Here is a 25,026-nt window from a genome sequence, read left to right on the forward strand (position 1 = left end):
CAGTGAATGCAAAGCTCACGCCCCCACGGACAATGCTGCGCGAGGTTGCGGACCCCGGTTCTTGGCACGCCGTGTCACGCTTTTTGAGCAACAATGGCTTACTCACACGCCATGCGGCTACAATACAATTCACTTGTAGACTACCCTTTAAAGTGAAGCGTACAAGGCTCTCGGAGGCAACGGCTTCAGGCTGAATAATCTGGCGTTTTGGTGATCAAGACATGTAGCACGCTTCCAGGATATCGAAAGGAGTTGAGCAGCGCCATGCTCTAGGCAGTACCGCTGTAAAGGAATGTGTTTTCCATTATCCAGAAATCTCTCGTAGCTATCATCATATCTCAAACGAGACTTGGATTTCCCAAGCGTGTGGACACTCAGGCCGCAGCCGCAACAGCGCTCGCGACCTCCTTCCTCTCATTCTCCAGCACCGCCTCCAGCACCCCAACAGCCCCCTGCCCCGCCTTCATCTCCTGCCTGACCTCGTTCAGCCCTAGCTGCTCATCCGTCCAAAGCGGCGCCGCCTCCTCCTTGCCCGCGACTCCCACCCCAATAAACCCGCCCTCAGCAGCCCACTCGCTCGTACGCTTGATGCCCAGCTGAGTCCAGACACCGTCAAGCGCCGTGACCAGATGATCGCGGTACTCACGGATATGGCCCGGCGTCGGCGTGATGCGTAGGCGCTCCTGTCCTACCGGCACGGTCGGGTAGTTGATGGCCTGGACGTAGATGTCCCAGTCCTCGAGCAGCATGTCGCTTGCCTTCTTCGCTGTCTCGGCGTTGCCGACTAGGACAGGAATGATGTGGCTAGGGTTTGGGATGACGGGGATGTCCTTGGCATTGAGAGCGTCCTTGACTGCACGGGTGTGCAGCTGCTGGAGGCGGCGATCGCCTTGGTAGGCCATCTGGTACTCGATGGCTGTCTTTGCGCCTGCCATCGTCGCGGGTGGGAGGGATGTCGTGAAGATGAAGCCTGGGGCAAGCGAGCGGATGGTGTCGACCATCTTGGCTGAGCCGGCGATGTAGCCGCCCACACAGCCGTAAGCTTTTCCAAGGGTACCAGTGATAATGTCAATTCGATCCATGACGGTGCCTTTCGGCCTGCCGGCGACATGTGCTTCGTAGTCTAGGTGCTCGGCAACGCCTGCACCGTGTGGTCCGTACATGCCTACTGCATGGACTTCATCCAAAAAGGTGATGGCGCCGTACCTCTCAGCAAGATCGCAGATCTCCTCGATTGGGCCGATGGAGCCGCACATGCTGTACACGCTCTCGAAAGCGATGATCTTTGGCACCTCTGGCGGCAGCGAGGCCAGCTTGGCTTCCAGATCAGCGACATCGTTGTGCTTGAACACCAGTTTCTTAGCGCCAGAGTGTCGAATGCCCTGAATCATGGAAGCATGATTCATGCTGTCCGAGAGGATAACGCAGTTCGGCAACTTGCTCCCGAGTGTGGCTAGTGTAGCATCATTGGCAACGTAGCACGACGAGAAAACCAAGGCAGCCTCTTTCGCATGAAGCTTCGCAACTGTCGCCTCAAGCCCAACTGCATGCTGGTTGTGACCTGAGATGTTTCGTGTGCCTCCGGCGCCAGCACCATACATGTCGAGTGTCTCGTGCATTGACTTCAGAACTTGGGGGTTGCGACCCATTCCAAGGTAGTCATTGGAGCACCACACCGTGACCTTCTCTTCTTTGTTTGCCATGTGAGCGCGTGGGAACTCCTGGGCGAGGCGATTGATGTTGTTGAAGTAACGGTAGGACTTGTCTTTGTGCTTCTTGTCGAGCTCGGCTTGGTAGAAGCCATCGTAATTGAACTGGACGGGCTGTGGCTTCGGTGGAGGTCCGACAAGATGCTCCTCACGAGCGGGAATGGCAGTTTTGGGGACTTGAATGTAAGGAGCTATGGCAGGAGGTGTTAGCTTGAAACCTACGACACTGTATACAGCACGCAACGCATGGCGTTAACACGGGGAGACAAGTGACATACCGGCCTGGTGGCGCGCGGTCCCTACATCGACAGCTTGAGCCTCTTTCGGTGCTGTAGTATGGAGGTTGGCCCGGGGGACCTTGCTGTGGTACGCCCGAGCGCCTCCATATGCACCAGCAAGGGCGGCGTTTCCGGTACGGGCGCTCTGCACAGCCAAGGCTTTGCCCATGATCGGGCAGCGACGAGCCAAAACCTGGAGGTTCGACATGCTACCGCCCCCGGGAGAGGCATTGTGGGCGCTCGTTGTGGAGAGCGAGCGGAGAGTGGCAGGCGACGTCTTCTTCAAGAACGGGCACATGGATCGGGACTGGCGTAGAAGGGCCTCCATGGCGATGGATGTGGCAATTGAACAGGCTCGGTTGAAGCTCAGCCGGATTGAACTTGAGAATGAATGCTGCGGATATCGATAACTAACTTCTGCTGGTGCGGACTGTCACGAAGGGAGATGGGACAAGAGCGGCGAGGGTGGGATCCGGTATCAATATGTAAGTCGGCGAAGTCCCCTCGGAAGGTTGAAGAAAGTGTGGGGATTTGTTACGGCCGTGTTGTGATTGGTCGGACTCCTGGCTGACGGCATCCGCGGGCTGATCTGGCCGGCACACCGCATAGATTCCGTCTCACTCATCGCCCCATTCAGCAAGTCCGTCTGGACGGCGCGGACGACGGACTTGACGCGCTGACGTGATGCATGTCCGCGCCTTGTTGCCTTTCTTGGTGGTCTTGGTGGAGTCGGATCGGGGCAGATGTCAACCAGAAAAACACGAGAGGTGCGGCCGCAGCATGCCTCCGCGACTCCTCAGCTAGAAGATCGGATAAGTGCATTCAGGGCATCTTCTCAGATTCTGAGTTATTGAACGATGATAAAACAGACGTCAGGTCCAGTCGATCCTTCAATGGTCGATGCACGTAGCCGTCCAGCGTTCGGATACTCGTGGCTTGGAAGGATGACGAAGGGAGAGTAGTTCGCGATCTAGACATACTGGTAGATTACTTAGTTTGATCAGTTGCCTCTTGGTGGCTCCTTCCACATGAGCTTGCTACAAGTGAACGTGTGATAAGAGAAGGGCAATAATGAGAGCAACCACAGCTGAGAGAATGTAATGCTCATCCACCACGTCTAACACACGCCCATCAGTCGCCGAACCGGAACAGGTGCGTTTAGGCCTTGGGCAAATCGCTGTGTGACCCTGAGCTCACAGAAGACTCTCGTGGATTTCCTCGAGAAGCTGGGCGACGACTTGGTGAGAACGTGGGGCAACTTTGAGCCTGTATCACTGTTGCATCATATCAAGCGCGGGTGGGGCCATCTCTCCGAAGCCGCCAATATTTGTCATTCTTGAGAAAACTATTGACTGCCAGTGCCTTACCATGCGTAAGCTCGTCGCGACTGAGGTGTAAGGTGAACTGTATCAACTGAATAAAACCAGATGCAAAGCCGCATCCACCATCGCCCGTGCAAAGAAGGGGTATCTTACAAGCAAACCGCTAAGGCAAACCCCCATATGCATAGCCGCCGAAGCAAGCTCAAAAAGCAATAAACAAGAACGGAATCGCAAACGCCAGTTGCCGAAATCCCCCATAGCCATTGCCGCTGAAGCAGCGCAGAGAAGGAGTAAACATAAAGCGGACCGAAAATGCAAGGTGCTGTCCTATCGAGCTGCGTCCCGAGAAAGAGCCGCCTCGTTTTCGTGTGTAGCGCCATGGTCGCCGCAAGCCATCTTGATAGAGAGGTCTTGTCTTCTGGAAACATACTCCCAGTTCATCCCGAAGTACTGGGTCGTTCTTGCAAAGTTGAAGCCCCCAGATGATACCTCGCCGACATGTCTTGTGCTGTAGTCGAGAAGGAGAGCTCGGTAGCCGCCTCGACTCGGGCGTATAGGGAGTCCTCTACATATGCCGATCAGCGGCGCGGGATCCTGAAGACTGCTTCGGTGAACCGGCTGAATACTGAAGGTGATCTTCCCGACGTGTCTGCGGGAGCCTGAGTCGACCCGGTATCTGCCGTAGCAGGCGGCGTGATTGCATCTGGCTCAACGAGTGGTCCCAATACCGAGTCAGGCGAATCGCGTGGGGAAGTCATGGCTGACGAGCTTGAAGGTAGTGTTGCCGCTTGCTCAACCCGAGGTGGAGACTGAGTAGCAGGTGCATCGCCTTCCTCAACGCTGTCAATGGCAACTGTGGTGGCCTTTGGCGGAATGTGTATCGTTGGCGCTGAGGGAGTGTGTGGTAGACTGGCCGGGTTAAAAGTTTTATCTGTCACGTTGGGCGGCGTTGTAGAGGAATCGTGCCGTTGAGTCACGTTTGCAGGTGCAAAATTTGCGGTGAGAGGGTACGGCCCTGAATTTGCCGACATTTGGCTTGCCGACAAATCTGTCATATGCCCAGCAAGGCCTGGCTGATTTCCAGTGGCCACAAGTGCTGCGAATTGGCGTTGCCACGACTCATCTCGAGCGGCTTGTGCGGCTTGTGCGGCTTGTGCAGCCTGGGCTTGTCTGGATCTCCATAGTGCTGGATTCTCCTTCTTGAGCTTCTCCTCCGCAATCATCTGCTCTACCTCGTCCTTTTCTTCGGCCGTGAGGTCGTCGCCTGCCTCTTTTTGCAACGTCTCCGTTGTAGAAATGGCACGGATTATATCGCTGCTTTCAAGAATATAGTCGAGGACGTCGGGGTCCTTCCCTTTGTATTCGGAGAGGTCCATCTGCGGTAGGGATTTCGGCTCGAAGAGCATATCTCGTGACCTTGCGGCATATCTCATGGGATTCTTCCGGTCCACTACTCGAGAGGCTAACTGCGTCTTGAAGACCGCTGTGTCCCAGATCTTTGTTTCAAAAGTTCCTCCAGCCATGAGTCGGTATACGAAGACCGGCTTGTCTTGGCCGATGCGGTAGGAGCGGCCAATAGCCTGTTCCTCCCAGGTCGGATTGAAGCTGAAATCGAAGATGACTACGCGGTTGGCCCCTGGCAAATTGAAGCCCAATCCGCCAGCGCGAGTTGAGACAAGAAAGACATCGTAGTCATCACTGTCGTTGAAATCTTTCGACAACTTCTGCCGGCGAGACATCCCGGTTTTCCCGTCCAATCGAGCGAATCGCTTCTTCAACTTTGTCAACAAATCGGCAAGATAGTCCAAGGTCGGGATGCTGTGTGAGAAGACGAGGACTCGATCACCTGCATCCCTGGCGAGGCTTAGGATCTTCACAAACATCTCTACCTTGTGTGAATGTTTTGTCGAGCGTATAGGACGGTCGATGGCGGCAAACAGGTGCTCCAGCTGTTGCATCAGCGACGTAGAGAGCTTCAGCTCTGATACGTCGACATCCGATGGTATAACATCCGAGTTATCGGCAGCATCGACTGCTTCATCTTCAGGCTTATCGGCGACTTTCAGTTGCATCGCACTCCGCTTGTCACGCTTTTTGACGTCTTTCTGCGTGATCTTATCAATAAAAGTCTTCGGATGGTTGCACAGGAGGTTCAAAATTGCGAGCCAGCTCCAAAGGCGCGTGTTGGCAACATCGTCGCTTAGACCACTGAGTAAAGACCGTACAAAAATCTCGTACGCTTCCTTTTGGAGAGGTGTGAGTGGAACGGTGACAACGAACTCAATCTTTGGTTTTAGATTGTCCTTTAAAACTGTGATGTCAGCGCGGTTGACCTTCGGATCAATGTCGTTCTTCAGGACAGCAAGCTTCTTAAGAGCCCGACGATGTTCGTATGGGGTGCTCTCCGCGTAGAGTCCTTCTTCAATGGGTTCTTTGTAGTTAGACCTGAATTCTGGCAGGTCACCGAGGTAGCCTGGGGAGATCCAGTTGATCATTGACCAGTATTCCTCGAGATTGTTGGCAAGCGGAGATCCAGTAAGAGCTACACGACTTCGGGACTTGAACCTTGCGGCAACTTTTGATACACCGGTCGTCGACCTCTTCAGTTTGTGGGCCTCGTCCGCCACAATGATGTTTGGACCGTTGAGCAACTGTTTGGTGGTGATGTCATGTTGCTGCGGATCGAGAGATCCCTGGCCGCCTTTGCTTTTGTTTTCCACAAGCATCCGAAGCATCTTTGTAACAGTTAGCCGGGGCATAGTATCAGAACTTGACCTCGCCCTAAACATACCTCGTAGCCCATAATGAGCACACCACCGTCATAGTACCAATCATTGATTACTTCAAGTCGATCGGGTAGCTTGATCTCTGAGGTGATATAGTGAATCTTTCCAATGTTCTTTGCTCTTGGATCAGGCGCCCATCTGAGCAGTTCGTCCTGCCAATTGAGAATCAAAGATGGTGGGCAGAGTATCATGCTTCGTGACTTGCGTAGATTCTCAGGTATCTGCTCAGACACAGCAGGGTCATCAGATGTCGCAGCTTCTGCGATTGTCACCAGTAAAGTAATCCTGGTACCAATGTCAATACAGGCTACAAACATACTTGAGCGAGAAACTTACGCTTGCATGGTTTTCCCCAAGCCCATAGTGTGAGCAAGCAGGCAACCCGACGTTTCCGAATCCCCGGCAGAGACAATCTCCCTCCACATGAATTGAACTCCCTCAATCTGGTGCTTCTTAATGTCTGCTCCAATGTGTGGATTGATGTAGATGAAGGCCTCGTCATCGGACTTGCCCGTGTTGACAATTATTCTGTTGTCGTCGAAGCTGAAGTTGCTACCATATTGCTCCCGGAGCTCCTTTTCGCGTTCCGCTTGAGCACGTTGACGCTCCGCCGCGCTTTGCTGGGCCGCAAGGGCTGAGCTGCTTTTTTGGAGGTTGCGTTTGCGTTTTCGGTGAGGCGTGGATGCCGCTCCTACTTGGTTGAAAAATTCCAATTCGGGTGAGCGACACAACGGCGGTGAGATCTGCAGCTGAGGTTAGCAACTTAAGAAGGATAGAAGGGGGCTCAATTGCTAGTGTCCACCGAACGTGCTTCCCGGTGAATATTTGGAGTATGTTTCACTCACCTCTTCGCTAAGTTCTCGTTGCTCTTGACTCGACCTGTGAGTAATCTTCAGACGTGGCAGGGGTTGTACAGCAGCCGTTGGCTGCTCTGAAGTGGTTTCGGCGGGTCCCTCGGTATGCAATAAAACGATGCGCAGGAACTGGTAGAACGGCTCAAAATCCTTATCAAACGTCTCGACTTGGCATGCCCTAATCTTCTCCGAAGCTATATCTCCTGACCAGAACCGGTGCGAGCACAAGTGCCAGCACATGTAAAGACGGGAAAAGCGGGTGATAGCCTTCGACTCTGAAGATTTGCCCTCGGCGGAATCCGATGGGCCCTTTTCCATATCATTCAACGTGTTCTCCACTTTTGTCGTAAACTCAGATTCCGTCTTAGCTTTGAGATATGTTCTCATAGACTGATAGTCCGCTGGCTGCGTCATTGTTCGAAGTAACTTGATGATAAGGCGCTTGCGATCATTGCGTTCTTCGAGCATGCTCCAAGGCCATGCGCGAACATCCTCAACACTTGCATGTTCCGGTGAACCTGTAAGAGACTTAGACCGCTGGGAAACTGACTTGCGAAGGCTTTCGTTGTCAGTCGGTGGCTCACTGGAAGCTTTCGACGGGCTTGAACTGATTGTGAGGTCGATGATTTCGGTTGACCGGATGGGATTCAACACCCGCGGCTCAGATTTAGCCTTTAACAGTGGTGCTGGACTACTGTGTGTAGATGGAATGTATTCGGAAGCTGTGTCGGCAGCTTCTGTTGGCATTAGCAGGGCGTCCAGATCGGCGTCCATCTTCTCGTCCATCTCGTCATCCATCTCGTCGTCAACGTTCGCCTCAGGCAAGCTCTCTTCATTATCATGCTCGTCAGGTGACGAAAGCTTAGGATCTGCCATGGTCTGTTGAAGGGACTCTGATGAAGCCTCAGCTGATCCAAGTGCAGGAATTACAGGGCCATCTGCGTCTGTTACGGCTGGTTCCTCAATAAAACCGTCAACTTCGGAAGCGGCATCTGATTCACTGCCAATGGATTCGCCGCCATCACTGTCGTGGACCCGCGCGATCCTCTTCTTGCTTCGAACGGTGCCGGTAAGCCGAGGAGGAGGATGCTGCCTTCGCCAGACGCTGATCTTGAACAACTCCTCTTCACGATCGAACACAGTCTGCTCAAAAATCCGGCATTGCTGCCGGAGCTCCGATGCCTTATCCCAAATCTGCTGGGAAATATCGACCTTGTATTTCTGTAGACGCGTACTGAACATCTCGATGCGTTGCTCCGCTTTCGTGATAACAATGGTGCGTTGTTTCAGCGTCTTTGCACTCGACCATACGTTCCAGGCCCTGGCCTCACGTAACGGAAGTTTTCTGGCTCTCCAGCTCTCCGCCAGACTGCTGATCTCTTCGTCCATGACGGTGAACTTTTCCTCCAGGGTCAACGGGCCGCGTTTGCTGTTCGCGCTTTCCTCGACGTCCCTACGCTCAGCCTCGAGCTCAGCAATGAACGTTGAGCTGTACACGCTGTCGTCATCGGATTCACCGAGCGGCGGCAGTACTTCGTCATCTCCCTTGTCTTTGCTCCAGTGCATCAAGAAGTCCCAGTCGTGATTCTCATTCGTATCTAGAGGGAGATCGCTGTCTTGCAAGGAGGCGCCCTGCTTGGTAGCGCTGACACGCTCTCCATTCCGTTCGAATAGAATAGCATACCTGGGTTGGTCGACACGCAGGGAGTCGCGATACGGACGGACGACTGTTGCTGGTTGACCGCTTCTTGTGATTTCGTCCCGTTCAGGGTCGAGCATGAAATGTCGCATCTGCTTTTGAACATAGTGCTGAACGCCTTCGACTTCGGCAGAGTTGACGAAGGCAAACTCGAAGCCTGTTGCAGCTTTAAGGCCCTCTTCCGTGCTGAGCATGTCTGTGTCTGTGGGAAGCTCCTGTCCTATCTCAGTTTCATCAAAGAATACCCTGTCCACTGGAAGCTTTTGTCTTCCGAGAAAGCCTCGAATACTGCTGCGAGCATGCTGATACTTAGATGGTCGTTGCATGTCACGTGATTCTTTCCTGTTCGTGGCAATCTGAAAAGATCCCAGCCCTGGTCGGCCACCATGCGGCCCTATATCTGGAATTGTCTCATCTCTCACATCCACCGACATGGGTTCTGGCCGTGCTTCGTCGGTTTGGGGCAATGGCGCTGACAAATTGAGCTTGCGCCTCTTCCGGCCATGTTCGTCTTCTACAAGTATTTCTCCCGGCCGAACATGCACACTCAAGTCTATGCCTAGCGCAGCTGAAGGTGCTGGTTGTCGTACAGGGCTGTGCGGAGTCCTTTCAGGGCTTGGCAAAGGGAAAGAGGGAATCGGTGGCAGGCCGCGGTAAGTGGGGACATAAGGCGAGGATATCGGCACTGGTGAAGTGAGGTAGGCGAAGGGCTGACTTGGCGTGAAGGGCTGGCTCAGAGGGTAGACCTGGCTCGGAGAGAAGGGTCCCCCGCCGAAGGAACTCTGGCTTGTAGAAGGGAGTCCGATATGAGTTTCGTACGATTGAGATTGGGGGCGAAGGCGATTGATCGCTAGGACTATGGCGTTCCGTTGACCGAGTGGCTTGATGCCGAACTCTTCCTTGAGAACAACATGATCGATGGCGGTCAAGAGGGTGGAGCCGTTCACCTCTTGTTCGCGAAGCTTGGTTTCGAAGATCTGTGGATCGGGCAATTGCGTTCTGGGAGCTATCGATGTCGATCCGCAAAAAGCCTCCACAACATCGTCCACAGACCAGTCCCATGGATCAGTCGAAGCCATGGTGTATCGTGAGACGCTCCAGATGATCACGTAACATTGACGATAAACGATCTTCGAAGAGTAAGGCAATATTTGGAAGGAAGAGGATTGAGGAAGCTGAAAGAGTGCGTAGGTGACCGAAGAATAGCGGAGGCTGAGGTGAAGTATAAACAAGGACTGATGTCCGTCTTTGCGAGTTGGTGCTGGCAAAGAGTGTGACACCTAAAGCTGCTTCCAGGTCCTGATCGAATAGCGTAAATGTGACGAAGGACGATAGGAGGCTTCCTCTGTCCCGTCAGTAACTGATGTAAATAATAAGAGCACCACGACTGCAGCTTTTCTGATTAGTTGCCAGACAAGATTGGGATGCGAGTTCGGTGCTAGCGCTGATGTGAAAGAGGATAGCTGCGCTGCGGCGTGAAAGAAGGCCCTAAGCGTTAACTGCATGTAATGCTCCAATGCTAGGTACCTAGGTAAACAAGACGGAAATGACAGAAGCTGGGCGTCCCGGAGATATTAACTTACGAATGAGGCTTCTTAAAGTAGGCCTGGAGCTTGAGAAACGTTTCGGATGACCGCAACTTTCGCCGACGTAGGTAATGCTGGTGCCAATTAGCAAGTCATTGCACATGTTCCGGGTTTAGATGGGCCTTCCTTCAACATTGTTGCAGAAGGCATCAAAGCCCCCGCAAACGCTTTAGATGCGTTCAATTAGGACGCGATGAGAGATGAACGTTGATAGGGCTTATCGATGGGAGCCTTCTTGGCGCCAAGATCAAGAAATCCGGCAAGCACGACATCAACCGGCACCAGGCCGTTGCTGAGTAATAATTGTTGCGATTTCTATATGAAACGAGCGAGGTTGATTCTCTATGATGTGTGGTGAATAGAAGGCGCTGAGAAGACCCAGATGGCTCCCTCAATTTACCCTGACTATCCACCTGATCTCTCCGAGGAGCAGAGGCAATTTCTGGTAACCTCAGTCAACGATTGGTCAATTGCACATGGGCTTGCTGTGCGGCCGGCTCCATCTTTCTTGAATCAGAATCTAGGTATCTCGGGGCATGATGTAACGGAAAATGTGAGTGGCTTTCCACTTATTCATATCACTTCGTCCAACGTGGAGCATTTGGTTATATCTAAGGTCTTCTGTAAAGGGAGAATATGGTCAGATATGCGGCAATTGAGCTTTCTGTCACTGTACTATACACGCAGAAGAATACCAAGCGTGCAGCTTTAAGTCTTTCCGCCAGATCTCTTGTACCCAAGACGAGCAGATACGGGTACTTCTCGGTATACCGCCGCATAGCTACTCTCAAACAGCGAAAAGCTATGTAGCAAGGACTTGACTTTGCACACAAATAACACAATAGCGAGACTGACTCTATGAATAGGCATCACAAGTTCTCGCAATCGCTGCACCACTCACCATCTTCCCAAGCCTCTTTCCCCGGGCATGCTTCGAGGAAGCTCTTGCCATTCAGAAAGCTTACAATGAGCTGTACGCAGCCATTGCCCAGGATGAAGAATGGCTGGAAGGGATCGTCGAGGAGCTTATTGGCATCGATGACTTTGTAGGGAAGCTCTGGGAGACCCATCTTGCCGTCAAGAAAGAGGGTTATGTACAGGAGCACTCCCTTGGATTGTTTCGCTCAGATTATATGGTACACGTGGACCCCCAAGAGTCAGGCGCGAAGCCGGAGATTAAGCAAGTCGAGTTCAACACGATTGCGTCGTCCTTCGGAGGCCTATCGTCCCAAGTCTCATCATTGCACAGCTACCTTGCCTCGGTGGACGCTTACCCCTCCGCGGCAGCATCACTGCAGCCTGAGTCCAATAAAGATGGTAAGTGCTATAGTAGTTTCCCAGTCGGCCCCTCTTACTGCCGGAGTTGAGCGGTTGCGTTATTCTTCTAGTGCGTGCAAATGATAACGGCAACGTACGGGCATCTTCGTGTTGTAGAGATCTTGATCTCCCCTAGGAATGCACCAGTACTAACCTTCTCGTCAGGAATCGTTACACAGTCTCCTTTGCCGGCAAGTAAGTCGGTACCTTCCCTGAGTTCTGGGCTGGCTGCCGCACATCAAGCGTACGGACCATCAAAAAGCTTGCGGCCAACCTGCATTCTCTTCGTTGTGCAAGATCCGGAACGGAACGTCTTTGATCAGAGACATCTAGAATACTCCTTGATTCAGAAGACCGGCATCAGATCCTTCCGCTTGCCCTTCCAGCGTATCCTTACGGACACCAAGTTGGATTCTGACCGCAATCTTCTCTACCATCCACCCCATTCGCCCTCCAAATCTTACGAGGTCTCCGCGATCTACTTTCGAGCCGGCTATTCACCAGATGACTATCCCAGAGCTGAAGACTGGCAAGCGAGGCTCCACCTTGAGCGGAGCAGAGCCATCAAATGCCCAAGCATTCTTACCCACCTAGCCGGCTGCAAGAAGGTACAGCAAATTCTCGCAACACCCCACTCACCTCACTTGTCGCGCTTTCTACCGGACGAAGCGATGGCTGCACGAGTACTGAAGACATTCGCGCCAATCTACCCCCTTGACCAGAGCGATGCCGGGCAGGAAGCGCGCAAGCTAGCCACGGACCCATCCACCGCCGCTAGATACGTACTAAAGCCACAGCGTGAAGGCGGCGGAAACAACGTTTACCGCAAAGCGATACCGGACTTTCTCAAGAAGCTACCGGAGTCCCATTGGCCTGCGCATATACTCATGGAGATGATTGAGCCTCCTGCCCAGAGGAACATCATCCTCAGGAATGGCGAGATTCAGAGCGGCGGCGTCATCTGCGAGCTAGGGGTCTATGGCACGTGCCTGTGGAAGAACGGTGGCGTTGCCGGGAAGGGTGAGATCCTCCACAACGAGGAGGCGGGCTATCTACTGCGGACGAAGGGTGATCAGAGTGAAGAGGGTGGTGTCGCAGCTGGGTTTGGCGCGGTGGATAGCTGCTGTCTAGTTGACGTGTGAGGTCTTTCAGCGGCGAAAGGTCGTGAGCTTAGAGGTCATAGATCTGGTAATACCAGCATCAAGCGGCGACACGCCCGGCAGGCTGCCGTGCTTGCAAGAGTTACTCTGCATCTTCTCTAATTGATCACTGAGATCAAAGCGTTTGAGGGCTTTACTGACGCCAATCCCTCGAGTGTTTCACCACTGCACTGCCTTCCCGGACGCCTGCCGCTCCCCCACAACGCCTTGCATCTTGCCACACATGTGCTTATCATGAAGACCCATGCGGGTTGTTGCATTCACTCTTTGCCACCGGTTGAGAGTCGCACACTGACAGTAGCGCTTCGCGGCGCAGATAACCGCATTCGCCTTTCGAGATCATCACTGTTCGCAACGTCCTGTCCACCTCGTGATCATTACCTAGGTAATTGCTTTAGAATTCAACCTCTGAGTAGATCCTACATCCCACGACACAGCTCTTCCACCCATCGTGATATCAAAACCGATCGACGCGAGCTTTGGTAGACTGATCACCGGCTACACATGCTCACGTTTAAAAATATCACTGGGCCTGATAGTGCGCCTCATCCTCTGACGATCAAACGCTTCCCCATGATGATTGACGGCTTGCCGATGCCATTCGCCGCTGATATCCCAAGCTGTCGCATGGTTACGGGAAAAACGGCACCCAACGCCCCGGCGGTCAATCACATCAAAGCGCCGTCCTTCAGCACGAGTGTCTCAAAACTTGATTATGCACAGAAAGATTGCACGATGAGCGGATCCGCATGGCTGAACCCGCGCTCCGCATTCGCCTGCCACACGACGGCCCTGACCCTGCAGACGCAGAATGAGCAGCCGAACCCGCCGCCTCAAGTCCAACCACAAACTGGCGTCCCGGCTGTTCCTCCGAACAGCAGAGTGCAGATTAATCTCCTGGAGCGGTTGGCGTGAAACACTTTGCCTCCGCCTTGGAGATCGTGGGCTGCAATCTCGCTTGACTGGTGCTTCGCCGTCCGGTACCAACGTCGACGCTCGAGGAACCCAGCCCACTGTTCGCCATGTGCCTGCTGCGCTGAGTGCCAGCGAGAGCAGGAGCAGCAACTCAATGCGTCATACCTCTTTCACGACACGTTCGTTACGAGCGCGTAGATTGAGCACGCCGTTGCGAGTCGGACAAGCGGACAGCATGGCAATGGAAGTTCGCGACGAGATTTGTTATTGGGTATCTTGACATCTTAGACGCACTGGCCTTTCAACTGCCTAGCCAATACTCAAGACGAGGTTCTACGAGCCTCTCAACGATGGCGCACCGTTGTGCTGTTGGCGCAATCTCCCCATCCCTCGAAGCATGTCTCCGAGTCCCTTATGAGGTAAAGTTTGTTCCTCCACAAGCCATCAATTGGCGCCTAGGAACGAATTATTCGTACCAGGCGTTGGAACTGAAGGCCTAAGCTTTGCTCATTTCATCAGCAAGCAGCTGGAATCTTGGAATACTCTCCAATGGGATCATTCCTCCCCGGCACTTTTGGCGATGCAATTCTGCTTTACCGTTGTAGCATGCATGATATACCCTGCTGGTTGGTCTCCCCATGTAGATTACCGCAGTAAGGTAAGCTTAACGTCTCGGAGACTTTGGCACCTCATGCCTTGATTCGAGACTTCTCCACACTGCTTCACACATTCTTTCTTACATTCTTATCTTTCTTTCTCTGCGCCCAGATTATCGTGCGGTGCGGCAGTGCAGTTGTTGCTTGAAAGCTTTCCACGTAGGGAGATCCTCAAAAGAGCGTGCTTCAAGTGTCGCGATAAGAGAAAGATTATGGGAGATATGCACCCCGGATTGCGCAAATGCTGAAGAGATAAAATGATATCCATCCGTTATCTTCTGGTGGCGCTCGCTGTCCTCCTACTTTGCTCGAATCCCACTACAGCATCACGATATGCTCTCGGCGCACGACAAGAGACAAGGAATGATTCACCGAGCCCCACGCCTTCCCCTACGCCCTCGAGAACTGCAGATGGCTCGACACAAACCGAGACGGCAGTCACCTCATCCGACGAGTCAACTAGAACTACCGACCCCAGCTCGACAAGCGACGGGTCCGCGGTGGAGACGACGAGGGCGAGCTCAACAAGCGTTAACCAATCTATAACCTCAATCCCTATTGCAGCGTCTGGGACCGGAGCTGATGCATCTCCCACTCTTCCAAATGGCGCACCTTTACCCACAAGTGGTGAGTTTGCACGCAGCTCATGTTAAAGACATCCTAACGGTATAGACAACTCAACCACTACCGGAAATGCTCTGCCTATTCAACCGAAGGTTACGCCATCCACTGGTATCATGGGAGTTTTCCTGTTGGCCAGTGGACTTGTGTATACCATCATTGGGATCAAGAACCGTTGGTAAGTCAGCTCCGCCACATGTACAGCGGCCATACCCTTACATAATTTGCAGGTTATACATATCAATGTCCGCGGCATATCTGACAAGCCTTGCGGTTACCGTAAGTGGACAACCGCAGCCCGACTATACTATGCTGACACCGTCTTTTAGGTTCTCATCATATACGTCATGAACCCTCCAGTATCTGACGCAGTCCAAGGCGCTTTCTTTGTCGCAGCCTGCGTTACCGGATGCATACTTGGCGCTCTCGCTCTGATATTTCAAGACGTGACAGAAGGCCTCGGGTGCCTACTAGGTGGTTTCTGTCTCAGCATGTGGTTTCTCTCCGTCAGAGAGGGCAGCTTGATTAGGTCGGGCACCGGAAGAGCAATCTTCATCGGAGTGATGAGCTGCGTTGCCTTCTCTCTATCATTCAGCCGCTACACAAGGACGTACGGCCTGATAGTGAGCATAGCATTTGCGGGTGCTACTGCCATGGTTCTGGGCATTGACTGCTTCAGTTGCGCAGGGTTGAAAGAGTTCTGGATCTACATCTGGAGTGAGTATCGTAGATCAATGTGTTTGGCGCTTGGAAATCTGGGAGGCTAACCGTCATCAGACATCAATTCGGATCTGTTTCCTCTTCACACCAACACCTACCCGATAACGCGTGGCATTCGGGTCGAGATCGCATGCACAATCGTCTTTTTCATCTTCGGCCTGATGTCACAGTTCAAGCTTTGGAAGGTCATCAAGGAGCGCCGTCAGAAGAAGGAACTCGAGCGCCGCGAACGAGACGACAGCCTGGAACGGATGGAGGAGGAAGCTGGCCGGCGAATCGAAAACGACCTCGGACGAGAACGCGCGGAGTGGGAGGCTGTTTACGGTGACAAGCGGACCAAAGTCAACGGAGCAAACTCTTCAGATGATAGCATGCATAAAGGATCACTAAGTGTAAAGGACGCCCGGCGGACCAGTTCAGACAGCATAGAAATGGATGATCTCGGAAGCATCAGGGAGGAGAGCCGGCAGGGCTTGATGGCTAGAGGGAGTAGCAAGAAGAACGGGGCAAGCAGGATCACTGTGCGAGTGGCGCAGGACGACGATATTCACCAAATCGATCCGCAGGGCAATCTTATCCAGGCACCAAACGAGGCCTCTTCGCGCAACTCGATCCGTCACGGCAGCTCATCGACGAGCCTAAGGGCTTCTACAGATCTACCGAGGCCGGATGGAGCTGTACACCGCATTTCCAGCTCACCGAGAGCATCCCATCGCAGTTCGGCTCCGCCACCGCCCCCAATCATCCCTCTCCCGTTCAGGATACCCGACAGCGGGGGCGAAGACGAGGACGACACCGCATCCGTTTCCACAATCCCGGAAACGTTGCCGGCTGAGAGACCTAAATCAAAGCGAGCGTCAGCGGCATCAGCTTTGAGGCGACTTTCAATAAACAGAGGCTCAAGAGACCTCGGAGAGTCACAGGAAGCCCTAGTTGTACCACATATAGAAGATGACGCGAGATCCTCGGTTGCAGCTACGTTTGATGAAATTGATGAAGACAGAATATCCCTGCCAGCTTTATCACCTCCTACGTCTCCGGTTGCGAACGGATTTGAAAAAGGCTTGCTCGCACCACCTTCCCCAAACAAGAGACCACGATCTTTAGTCGACACTGGAGAACCGACGTCCGAACTACCAACTCGATCGGCAATGAGCGAGGGCGGCACGCCCATCGAGCCACATGGCGCAGATATCCTGAAGCCCCACCCACCGTCTGGTGCAGATGAAGATCTAGCTGGCACAGCTGCATTGCGCAAGTCTCTGACTGCTAGCACTGACCCAAAGGCCAACGACAAACGTAAAAGACTCTCTTTAGCCAACCAGCAAGGACAATCCGTGTTATCCGGGACGAGACGCGAAGATGCGAAGAGTGTTTCACGCAAGTCTAGCCCGGCGTCAGATATCTCTGAAGACGCTGTGGTTCGGGAGCTGGTTAAGGAGAATCTGCCAGCAAATTTGTCGAAGGTCGTGCTATCTTACAGGACAAATGAGTGGGCGAAGCATCTTGAAGCGGCTGAGCGACCTCAGTTTGACGAGCTCGAACCGGCATCACCTGGTATGAGAGTTGATAGCGGATTCAGGGAAGCCGCTGCACCAGTGCCCGAAGCACTGCAACCGGCGAGCAACAACCCTTTCAGGCATTCGATGGGCCGATCTGCATCAGGCTCGCCGAATATAGGCCTCCAAGATGGCACCTTAGACACAACGACGCCTCTGCGAAACAGCTCTGCCACAAAACTGGTAACGCGCGGTCTTCGCAACTCCTCAACCCCCCTCATTAATGAAACCCTCGTCGAATCACCTATCGAAGAGCAGCACTCACCAGCCGACATGGTTGCCCCTTCTCCCCTACCTTCCGGCACGCTCCTCGGCCGCCGGGAGGGCATATTGCGCAGCAAGCCGCAATCGACTTCCTTCATGCCTTACATGACGCCCTATCCCTCCGGCTCAACTCCCAGCGTCGCCGTCATCGCGCCCAGCGACTCCGCCTCCGTGCGCGGCCTTAACCTGGACCTTGAGCCCGACAGCGACAACATCAGCCTCTCCTCGCGCAAACAGCAGCTCCTCGACGGCTCCGGCGGCGAAAACATGTCCCTCGCAGAGCGGAAAGCGCTTATCCAGCGCCAACAAGCCGCGCAGCTCCAAGCCCAAGCGCAAGCCCAAATCCTAGCCCAGCAGCGGAACCGCCAAGGCACCTGGCCGCTGCTCCCGGACGCCCAGCCCTACAGCCACCTCCCTAACAGCGGCGCCGCCCTCCGTCAGACCTTCAACTCGCACCAGCCGCGCCGCAGCTCAGCAATCGACCCCCGAAGGCAGGAGACGACGCTCGCGAACTGGCGGTCCAGCCTCGCGCTCGACAAGGTGCCCGCGGGCCCGATTGTGGTGGATGAGGGGCGTAGGGCGGCGATGCTGGCGGAGCAGCGGCAACGGCAGATTGCGGCGCTGCAGGAGCAGAGCGCGAAGGAGTATAGAGATGGCATGGTTGGGGGGTTGATGAGGAGGGGGGATATGTTGGATGCGCATCGGGAGGCCCTGAGGAGGATGCAGGCGGGGGCCAATGTGTGATGGAGGGAATGGGTGGATGTGCTGGGGATAGGCTTTGCTGAGGGAGAGTGAGAAGGCGGAGGCGGGGTCATGGCTAAGCAGGCGGGATGATCTGCTCTTACTTTTTGTTCATAGTGCTTGTTGGGGGATGTGGGACGTGCAATATACCCCGGACAATCATGGGAGGGATTGCTCCTGACGGTGTTTGGGACACACACATATGGAGGAAAAGTTACGAGCTCTATAGTAGCTACTTCAATCCTTAATCTAATGCCTTACTCTATGGAGTCACAAGCAATGCATTCCTCACCGTGACTGCATCTCAAGTTCACGCATCTCTACGAGTTTGCCCCGGGTCATCGCACCTAAACACACGCCCCTTTGTTGCACCATTGGGAATTTAGATCCAACCATGGCACCGCTCCGCCGTGGTCTTCATCTCAGAGCTGTTAGAACGAGGCTACTCTAGTCACTTCCACCAACCGAACCTGTGGCTCTCCTAGTCGCGCCAGGGCCAGGGGAAATGACGGATGCGGCGTCTTCGAGAAACATTCTGTATTTCCCATCAACCGCAGCAGCTGCATGATCTCTGTTGTGTGTCAAGCCTGGGATGGCCTTTTTTTTTGCGATTGTTGACCGTGTGTCTAGTCTCTGCGTAGTTTCTCAAAAGTGGCCAGTGCCATCGTAGATGGAAGAATGTGATAATTCGCAAGTCACCACATGTAAGCCGTGATTGGAGTCAATATCCCGAGGTCGCCAACGCCAGAGTCATGTGCTCAATAGCGGCTTGCGGATACCCGGTCCTTCGGTAGCGACGAAGGTGAGCCGTGGGAGCTCGCATTGTGATAGACACGGCAAGGCGTTGGGCATGGAGAGTGCTGTGGTCAGCCTGTGGCCGCTCTCGGCGTTCGTAGAGCGGAATGTGAAATGCGACGAACGCTGTCAAATGAGAAGACGAGTTTGTGCGGGAAAGCATTCCGGCGCTGATGCTGCCCAAGCGAATGTCAGTCGAATAAACCACCCTGCCGTCGGGTGCCGGCTTGGTCTTTGGCTCCTTGTCAGAGCTCCAGGTAGTTAATTGTCCACGTCGTCGGCCTTGGATGGTTGAGAGCATGCCAGCGCCGTCCCCGATTGATGCGAGTGTTGGAGAGTCGTCTCATCCTTCAATTGACGACCATCCAATCTACCTCCAGATGCTCCTGATGCTCCTGATGCTCCTGCTGCAGCCGTTCAATCCAACTGCAGTGCCTCCGTCAGCAACACGCTAAGCCCGGCTCCTCCCCTTTCTGGCCAACTGCAGGTGCAGCAAGTTCCTGGCACGTGATCTCCTCCAACACCCCGAAACCTATGCGCAACCGCAACAACGGCGTCGACACAAGCAGCAGATGCTTCGCCTCCTACACCCGCCCGCTGGAGCTTGACCAACCGCCTCTTCGCTCTCCCCGCCAGCGTCCGCTCCTCCGCCCCGCGCTTGCCCGCTTCTCGTCTCTGGAATCCCATCAACTCCTCTCCTCGAAACGTCCAAGTACCCTTCCCGAGCGTCTCGAACATCCCGAACGTCCCGATCGCGCATCCCGAGGTCGCCCACGACGCGCCTCCACGCTCCAAAGGTCGAGACGACTACCCTCTCCTTACGCTTCCCGAACAGCGTCGCAGTCGAGCAAGCCTCACCCATTCCTCCCTTGTCGTCGAGCCGTCTGCCGGCGGTGGGAGTGGTAGGACAAGCATAGCACTGCCGCCGGACAAGCGCAGTAGTCCGCCCTCCGCGCCGACCTCTCCGCTACATCCACCACCAACAATGTCCGGCGCATTGGCTAAGGCCGCTGGCATTGAGGATCCTCCTCCGCGACCCGAACCCTCCAGCCAGCCGCACGACCTCGAAGCCGGCCTCCCCGTCCTCAAACCCTCTACCTCGCGCGCCTCACTACCTCTGCACCGGCAGCGGACAAATTCCCAGCCCGCTTCCGTAAGCGGCATCCCGCCCACCTCCGGCGCCGGCATCGGCCCCGACCCAGGCGACGGCGACCCAGACGACGAATACACCTGGGGCCCCTCGCACCCCTGCTTCCCACACCCAAACCCCCACGTCCCGCTCTCCTCGCCGCTCGCCGAATCCACGCGCATCATCCGTGTAAAGCGCGACTGGATGGTCGCCGGCGACCTGGCCCCCGCATTCGTGAATCTTTACCCCGAGGTGCTGGACCCCGTGCTCAGCGAAGAGGCGTTCCGGGAGATAATCGCGCATGTGAACCGGGAGCTCGTGGACGCGTTCGATCCGTGGGGGTGGCGGAACTGGGTCGATGCTGTGCTGGGCGTTGCGACGTTGTGGGTGTGGGAAGATCTGGGGCTTACGGGGGTCAGGAAGAAACTCAGAGCGTTGGAGGAGTGGATTGAGCGGTGGAACAGGGAGGTAGGCGCCAAGGAGGGGGTTCGGATCATTGAGTTGAGGCGGACGGCGTATATGGATGTGAGTAGAGATACATCAAATTTGTCGGGATATAGACGGAAGGCGATTCTGACTTGGTATGCCCTACAGCTCGACATACAAATCCCGGATCCGCACATCGAAACCGATACCCGCGCTTCAAGACCTGCGACCAGCGACTCCACTCCTGCACCTGCAATAGGCCTAGTACCGCCACCGCAGGGCCATGGCGACTTCGGGCCTTATCCCGTCGGTCAAATACCCGACCCCAGCGCGTTACGGTCGATTGGGAGTCAGCATCTGCCGCCGGGCGTCGCCGTTGGCGGGCGATAGGAGTGACCAGAGAAGGAGCCTCGCAAAGGTTTTGCATTGAGCACTTGACATATATTCGCACAGCGTTTGCATCAGCATCAGCATTGGCGTTTAGCATTTGGTTTGTCTTGGCGCCTTGTGCTTGCATTCGAGCTTTTACTGGATTTGTCAAGGGATCCTTTGGCGTTTGCAAATAGACACTCTTCTTCATCGTCTGCTGATACCCCATAGTTCCGTGCGCTGTAGACTTGGCTATGTTTTTGTATTCAATATCAATATACAGTATCACGTCAGCCGCCCGCCCTTCGGGCCGTGAAGTTGGGGACTCTGTCCCTCGTCTAGCGTCTAAAGAAGTCCAGAGAATCGGGTTCAAGGGTTTTCCTGACAGCGAGAAACTCAGTTCGTCCCCCACCTCTCCCGCGCCTCCCATTTCACGCAGGCAAACTCCCCGGCATCCTCCTCCACGGCCCCCAACTACTTTCCCTGCTCCCCAGCCCGGGCCGCCGATGCAGATCCATGCCCAGCGAACCTCTCTCGCTGCCTCGCCTGCTCAGGCCCTCGCGCTCCATGAATCGTTCCGGGGCCCTGCGCGGCCGTTCGCCTGCCCGCTCCTCGGCTTCGCGCAGGAGTGCGCCATCGCGCACCAGGCGGGCTTCCAGACTGCTGGGGACATCTGAGTCGGAATCGAGCAGGTTGTCAGGGGCTAGACGCGATTTCCTGCTGGATGCTATGTGGTTGTCTGGTCTGGCGTCCTCGTCGTCATTGTTGTCCTCGCGTCGCGCTTCCCGGGTTGCCCTGGCCGCGGCTTCATCACCTGATTCTGCTTCTGCTTCTGCTCCTGCACCTAGTGCTGACGATGCCTCGGCGGCTGGAACAGCAACGTCGCTTCCGTCCTCTTCGCCCCCGCGCGTGTTCCGCTTCCGTGGCCATAGGCTCGGCAGCACGATCTGCTGGAAGCGCGGCTCGACGCAGCGCTCGTCGAACCAGGCGTGCAGGCGGGATTCAACCAGTTCTGCGATCTTGGGGATGTCTTGGAGGCGGGAGCGGGAGCCTAGCAAGGAGCGCACGCTGAGGTCGAGCCGGTAGTCGTCGAGGAAGGTGAAGGCGAGGGAGGTTGGGGGTGCCGGGTTTGCGGTGGAGGAGGAAGAGGAGGAGGGGCGCGATGGGGGGCTGGAGGGGGGTGGGGAGGGGATGAATGAGAGGGAGAGCTGGAAGGTAGTCAGCCAGTTGTTCCTCGGTTTGTCTGCAAACTAAATTAGGAGAGTTACCCACCGTCCCGCTAAACCGCACAACGCTCACCGCCAGCGCAACCGGCAGTACCGCAACAACGGGCTTCGGATAATTCAGCACCAGAGTCGTCTCGACCCCCAGCGTAATCACATCGCTCAAATCGACATCCATCCGCGCCTGCAACCTCGTTTCCCTCCCTCCGCCCCCTTCGCCCACCTCCTTATCCCCTCCCACACCCACACTCCCCAACACCCCATCCTCCACGGGAATGACTCTGCAATTACTGAAAATCGGGAACTCCTCCCCCAGCGCAATCTCCGTGACGCGTATCTCGCCAAGCCAATCCGGCCTCTTCTCACCGTTCAGAGCAGTGGTGAGGGACGTGAGTATCGCGTCGTCGGCGCTCGCGTCCTGCCGCAGCCCAGCGATCGTTTGGGCCACCAGCACGTTAAACCAGTCCAGACTCTCTGGCTGGTGTCCCGAAGTATTATAAAACGTCTTCCTCAGTATACTCGCCGTAGTGAGAGGCGGCGGGTTCCTCAGGACATGGCTCGAGGGTTTGCGCGCGAGGTTTCGGGGGAGGGCGGAGGTGGTGGTGGAGGAGGAGCGGGGCCGCTTCTGGGGGGAGCGCTGGTACTGGAGCTGTTGCTGGCGCTGCTGGGCGGCGTGGGAGAGGGTGCGTTGGCGGCGGGCGAGCGCGTAGGTTTCCGCGCGCGTGTCGGCGGAGGGGAGTTCACCGAAGATGAAGAATTTGATGAAGAAGACTATTAGGAGGGCGATGGAGAGCTGACCGAGGAGGAAGCCTTGGGTGAAGGAAAGGCTGGGGGCGGTTAGTATATCTTGAGTAGACCATGGTGGGTGTGGGGGCTTACGAGGAGGATTGCGAGGGCAGTGGGTAGTCTGGGGTAGTACGGTTAGTGGAACAGATACTGATACAGCTTCTACAGCTGTGTCTACTTACCCTGTGCCGCCGCCATATTCCTCTCTCCGAACTGGAGATTGTGCTGGGCTCGTCGGTGATGCTTCGAAAAATCCCCCACCTCCGAAACCCCCGAGCTCTCCGCAAGATGACGCTTGTCCCGCAGCTCCACCACCGAGGCCACCAAGCTCCGCAACAATGGAGGCTGCCTCCAGTCCAGGCCTCTCGCCAACGGCTACATCAACTCATTCGAAGCTGCGTCTACCAGCAACATGTGAGCCGCCCGGCGAGCAGAACCCGCCTAAACAGGCAGTGTGGGTAGTACGCGCTCCCCGCTCTCCCCGGTGTGCATGCTTCAATCCCACGGCTACCGTATATACACTGCTATACAGGAAGAGAAACAAAACTAATTCGGCGGGATACCAGATCTTCGGTGCAACAGGCCACATAGGCCGCTCCCTCGTTCGCGCAGCCCTCTCCCACAACGACAAGGTAGTCGCCGTAGGCTGGACCGCCGAAAACACGCTGCCCAACTCCTCCTCCTCCTCCAGCAACCCGCACTCCCCGCACCTCCTCAACCTCCTCTGCGACGTCCGCCTCCCCGCCACCATCTCCGCCGTCTACCAACGCACCCTCTCCACCTTCGGCCGCATCGACATCATCGCAAACTGCGCCGGCTACGGCATCATCAGCGCGATTGAAGACCAGACGGAGGCGGATATCCGCAACCAGTTCGAGACGAACTTCTGGGGCACCTTCCACATCACCTCGTTATCGTTGCCGATCTTCCGCGCACAGGAGGCGGGGGGCAGGTATCTGATCTTCAGCTCTACGGCTGGCGCGCTGGGCGTGCCGGGACTGGGGCCGTACTGCGCGACCAAATACGCTGTGGAAGGCCTGATTGAGAGTCTGCTGTACGAGGTCGACTGCTACAACATCAAAGCGACGCTCGTGGAGCCCGGACACGTGCGTCTTGACGAGCCCGATGACACCAGCAGCGCGGGCGGCGGCGCGGGGTTTGGCGGCGAGGTGCGGCCGAAGCGGTATGGGCACTTCTTCGTGAAGCCTGCGAGCAAGATCTACGCTGGTGAGACGGCGCCGGCGGGACACGCGCGGCGGCTGGTGCGGTGGCTGAATGACCGGCAGCCGACGAGCGCAGTCAAGAGCGCGGAACTGGTGTGGCAGCTGGGGCATTGCTCGTTTCCACCGCTGAGGCTGCTGCTGGGAAGTTATGCGGTTGAGAGTATCAGGGATCGGCTGAGAAGTATTATTGAGGAGGTGAGGAGATTTTGGTCTGAGGGGCAGGCTGCTGCAGGAGTGGATCGCTGACGAGGAGACAGATCGAGGATTGGAAGCATCTCAGCTTTCCGATTGCTGATGAGGAGGATGTGCCGGATGTGCTAGAACCGCTGGGCCTGATGAGAGATGAAGCTGATGAGGCTCCAGGAACCTGAATGGTTGAGCGGGCTGCTGAGGGCCTGAGATGAAACGCCCCTATTAGGATGGCCGCTATACAGTGGACCAGCTACCGCACCACATCCGGCCGAGCCACCGTCAAATGATTGAGCAGCGGTTCATACGGCAATACCACGTGTTCCTGTTGCCAATCGTTCACCTCCGGCCTACCTTGGAACCGAGTCTCTCATTGACTGCGCACGTCGGCACATCGTCTCAGATCAGCATTAATAACTGACGAGACACCTTCTTACCTTTGTGTGCTCGTCGCGTCTACAACCTGTATGGGAGAGTAGACCAAAGACCCGGGAGGCAGATGACAAACGGAAAGACAAAGCAGTACGCAAGATCTACAATGTATAGATCACGAGCGCGGCAAAAGCCATACAGCCCGACGCAAGAATTAAATATCGGTAAATCCAATGAAGACGATGTGCACCAACTCAGCAAAATATGGAGGTTCGCGGACGGCCACAAGATGGTTGGCGGTCACGAAGTAGTACTTAAAGTCAAATA

General features: G+C 55.3%; 7 protein-coding genes across 7 annotated transcripts; 4 read left to right on the forward strand and 3 right to left on the reverse strand.

The window, feature by feature from the left end:
- Positions 1–374: 374 nt before the first annotated feature.
- Positions 375–2,315, reverse strand: W97_05151 (5-aminolevulinate synthase, mitochondrial; the record flags this gene model as incomplete). The annotated part of the gene is made up of 2 exons (XM_007783036.1): positions 375–1,900; positions 1,988–2,315. 2 exons carry the CDS (start codon positions 2,313–2,315, stop codon positions 375–377), a joined length of 1,854 nt encoding a protein of 617 aa, XP_007781226.1.
- Positions 2,316–3,887: 1,572 nt separating this feature from the next.
- On the reverse strand, positions 3,888–9,727 carry W97_05152 (uncharacterized protein; the record flags this gene model as incomplete). Its single annotated transcript, XM_007783037.1, has 4 exons — positions 3,888–6,044; positions 6,101–6,380; positions 6,432–6,838; positions 6,941–9,727. 4 exons carry the CDS (start codon positions 9,725–9,727, stop codon positions 3,888–3,890), a joined length of 5,631 nt encoding a protein of 1,876 aa, XP_007781227.1.
- An 889-nt stretch (positions 9,728–10,616) lies between these two features.
- Positions 10,617–12,693, forward strand: W97_05153 (glutathione synthetase; the record flags this gene model as incomplete). The annotated part of the gene is made up of 3 exons (XM_007783038.1): positions 10,617–10,787; positions 11,101–11,551; positions 11,717–12,693. 3 exons carry the CDS (start codon positions 10,617–10,619, stop codon positions 12,691–12,693), a joined length of 1,599 nt encoding a protein of 532 aa, XP_007781228.1.
- Positions 12,694–14,539: 1,846 nt separating this feature from the next.
- W97_05154 (uncharacterized protein) lies at positions 14,540–18,190 on the forward strand (the record flags this gene model as incomplete). The annotated part of the gene is made up of 5 exons (XM_007783039.1): positions 14,540–14,909; positions 14,955–15,081; positions 15,134–15,182; positions 15,233–15,620; positions 15,681–18,190. 5 exons carry the CDS (start codon positions 14,540–14,542, stop codon positions 18,188–18,190), a joined length of 3,444 nt encoding a protein of 1,147 aa, XP_007781229.1.
- Positions 18,191–19,281: 1,091 nt separating this feature from the next.
- Positions 19,282–20,927, forward strand: W97_05155 (uncharacterized protein; the record flags this gene model as incomplete). The annotated part of the gene is made up of 3 exons (XM_007783040.1): positions 19,282–19,421; positions 19,619–20,636; positions 20,706–20,927. 3 exons carry the CDS (start codon positions 19,282–19,284, stop codon positions 20,925–20,927), a joined length of 1,380 nt encoding a protein of 459 aa, XP_007781230.1.
- Positions 20,928–21,337: 410 nt separating this feature from the next.
- Positions 21,338–23,113, reverse strand: W97_05156 (uncharacterized protein; the record flags this gene model as incomplete). Its single annotated transcript, XM_007783041.1, has 4 exons — positions 21,338–22,114; positions 22,179–22,956; positions 23,009–23,036; positions 23,098–23,113. 4 exons carry the CDS (start codon positions 23,111–23,113, stop codon positions 21,338–21,340), a joined length of 1,599 nt encoding a protein of 532 aa, XP_007781231.1.
- A 140-nt stretch (positions 23,114–23,253) lies between these two features.
- W97_05157 (uncharacterized protein) lies at positions 23,254–24,509 on the forward strand (the record flags this gene model as incomplete). Its single annotated transcript, XM_007783042.1, has 3 exons — positions 23,254–23,376; positions 23,482–24,333; positions 24,396–24,509. The coding sequence occupies 3 exons, from the start codon at positions 23,254–23,256 to the stop codon at positions 24,507–24,509; spliced, it is 1,089 nt and encodes a 362-aa protein (XP_007781232.1).
- Between the last annotated feature and the right edge of the window lie 517 nt (positions 24,510–25,026).

This window comes from Coniosporium apollinis (assembly GCF_000281105.1).
Source record: "Coniosporium apollinis CBS 100218 chromosome Unknown supercont1.24, whole genome shotgun sequence".
In the NCBI taxonomy this organism is placed as follows: Eukaryota; Fungi; Ascomycota; class Dothideomycetes; genus Coniosporium; species Coniosporium apollinis.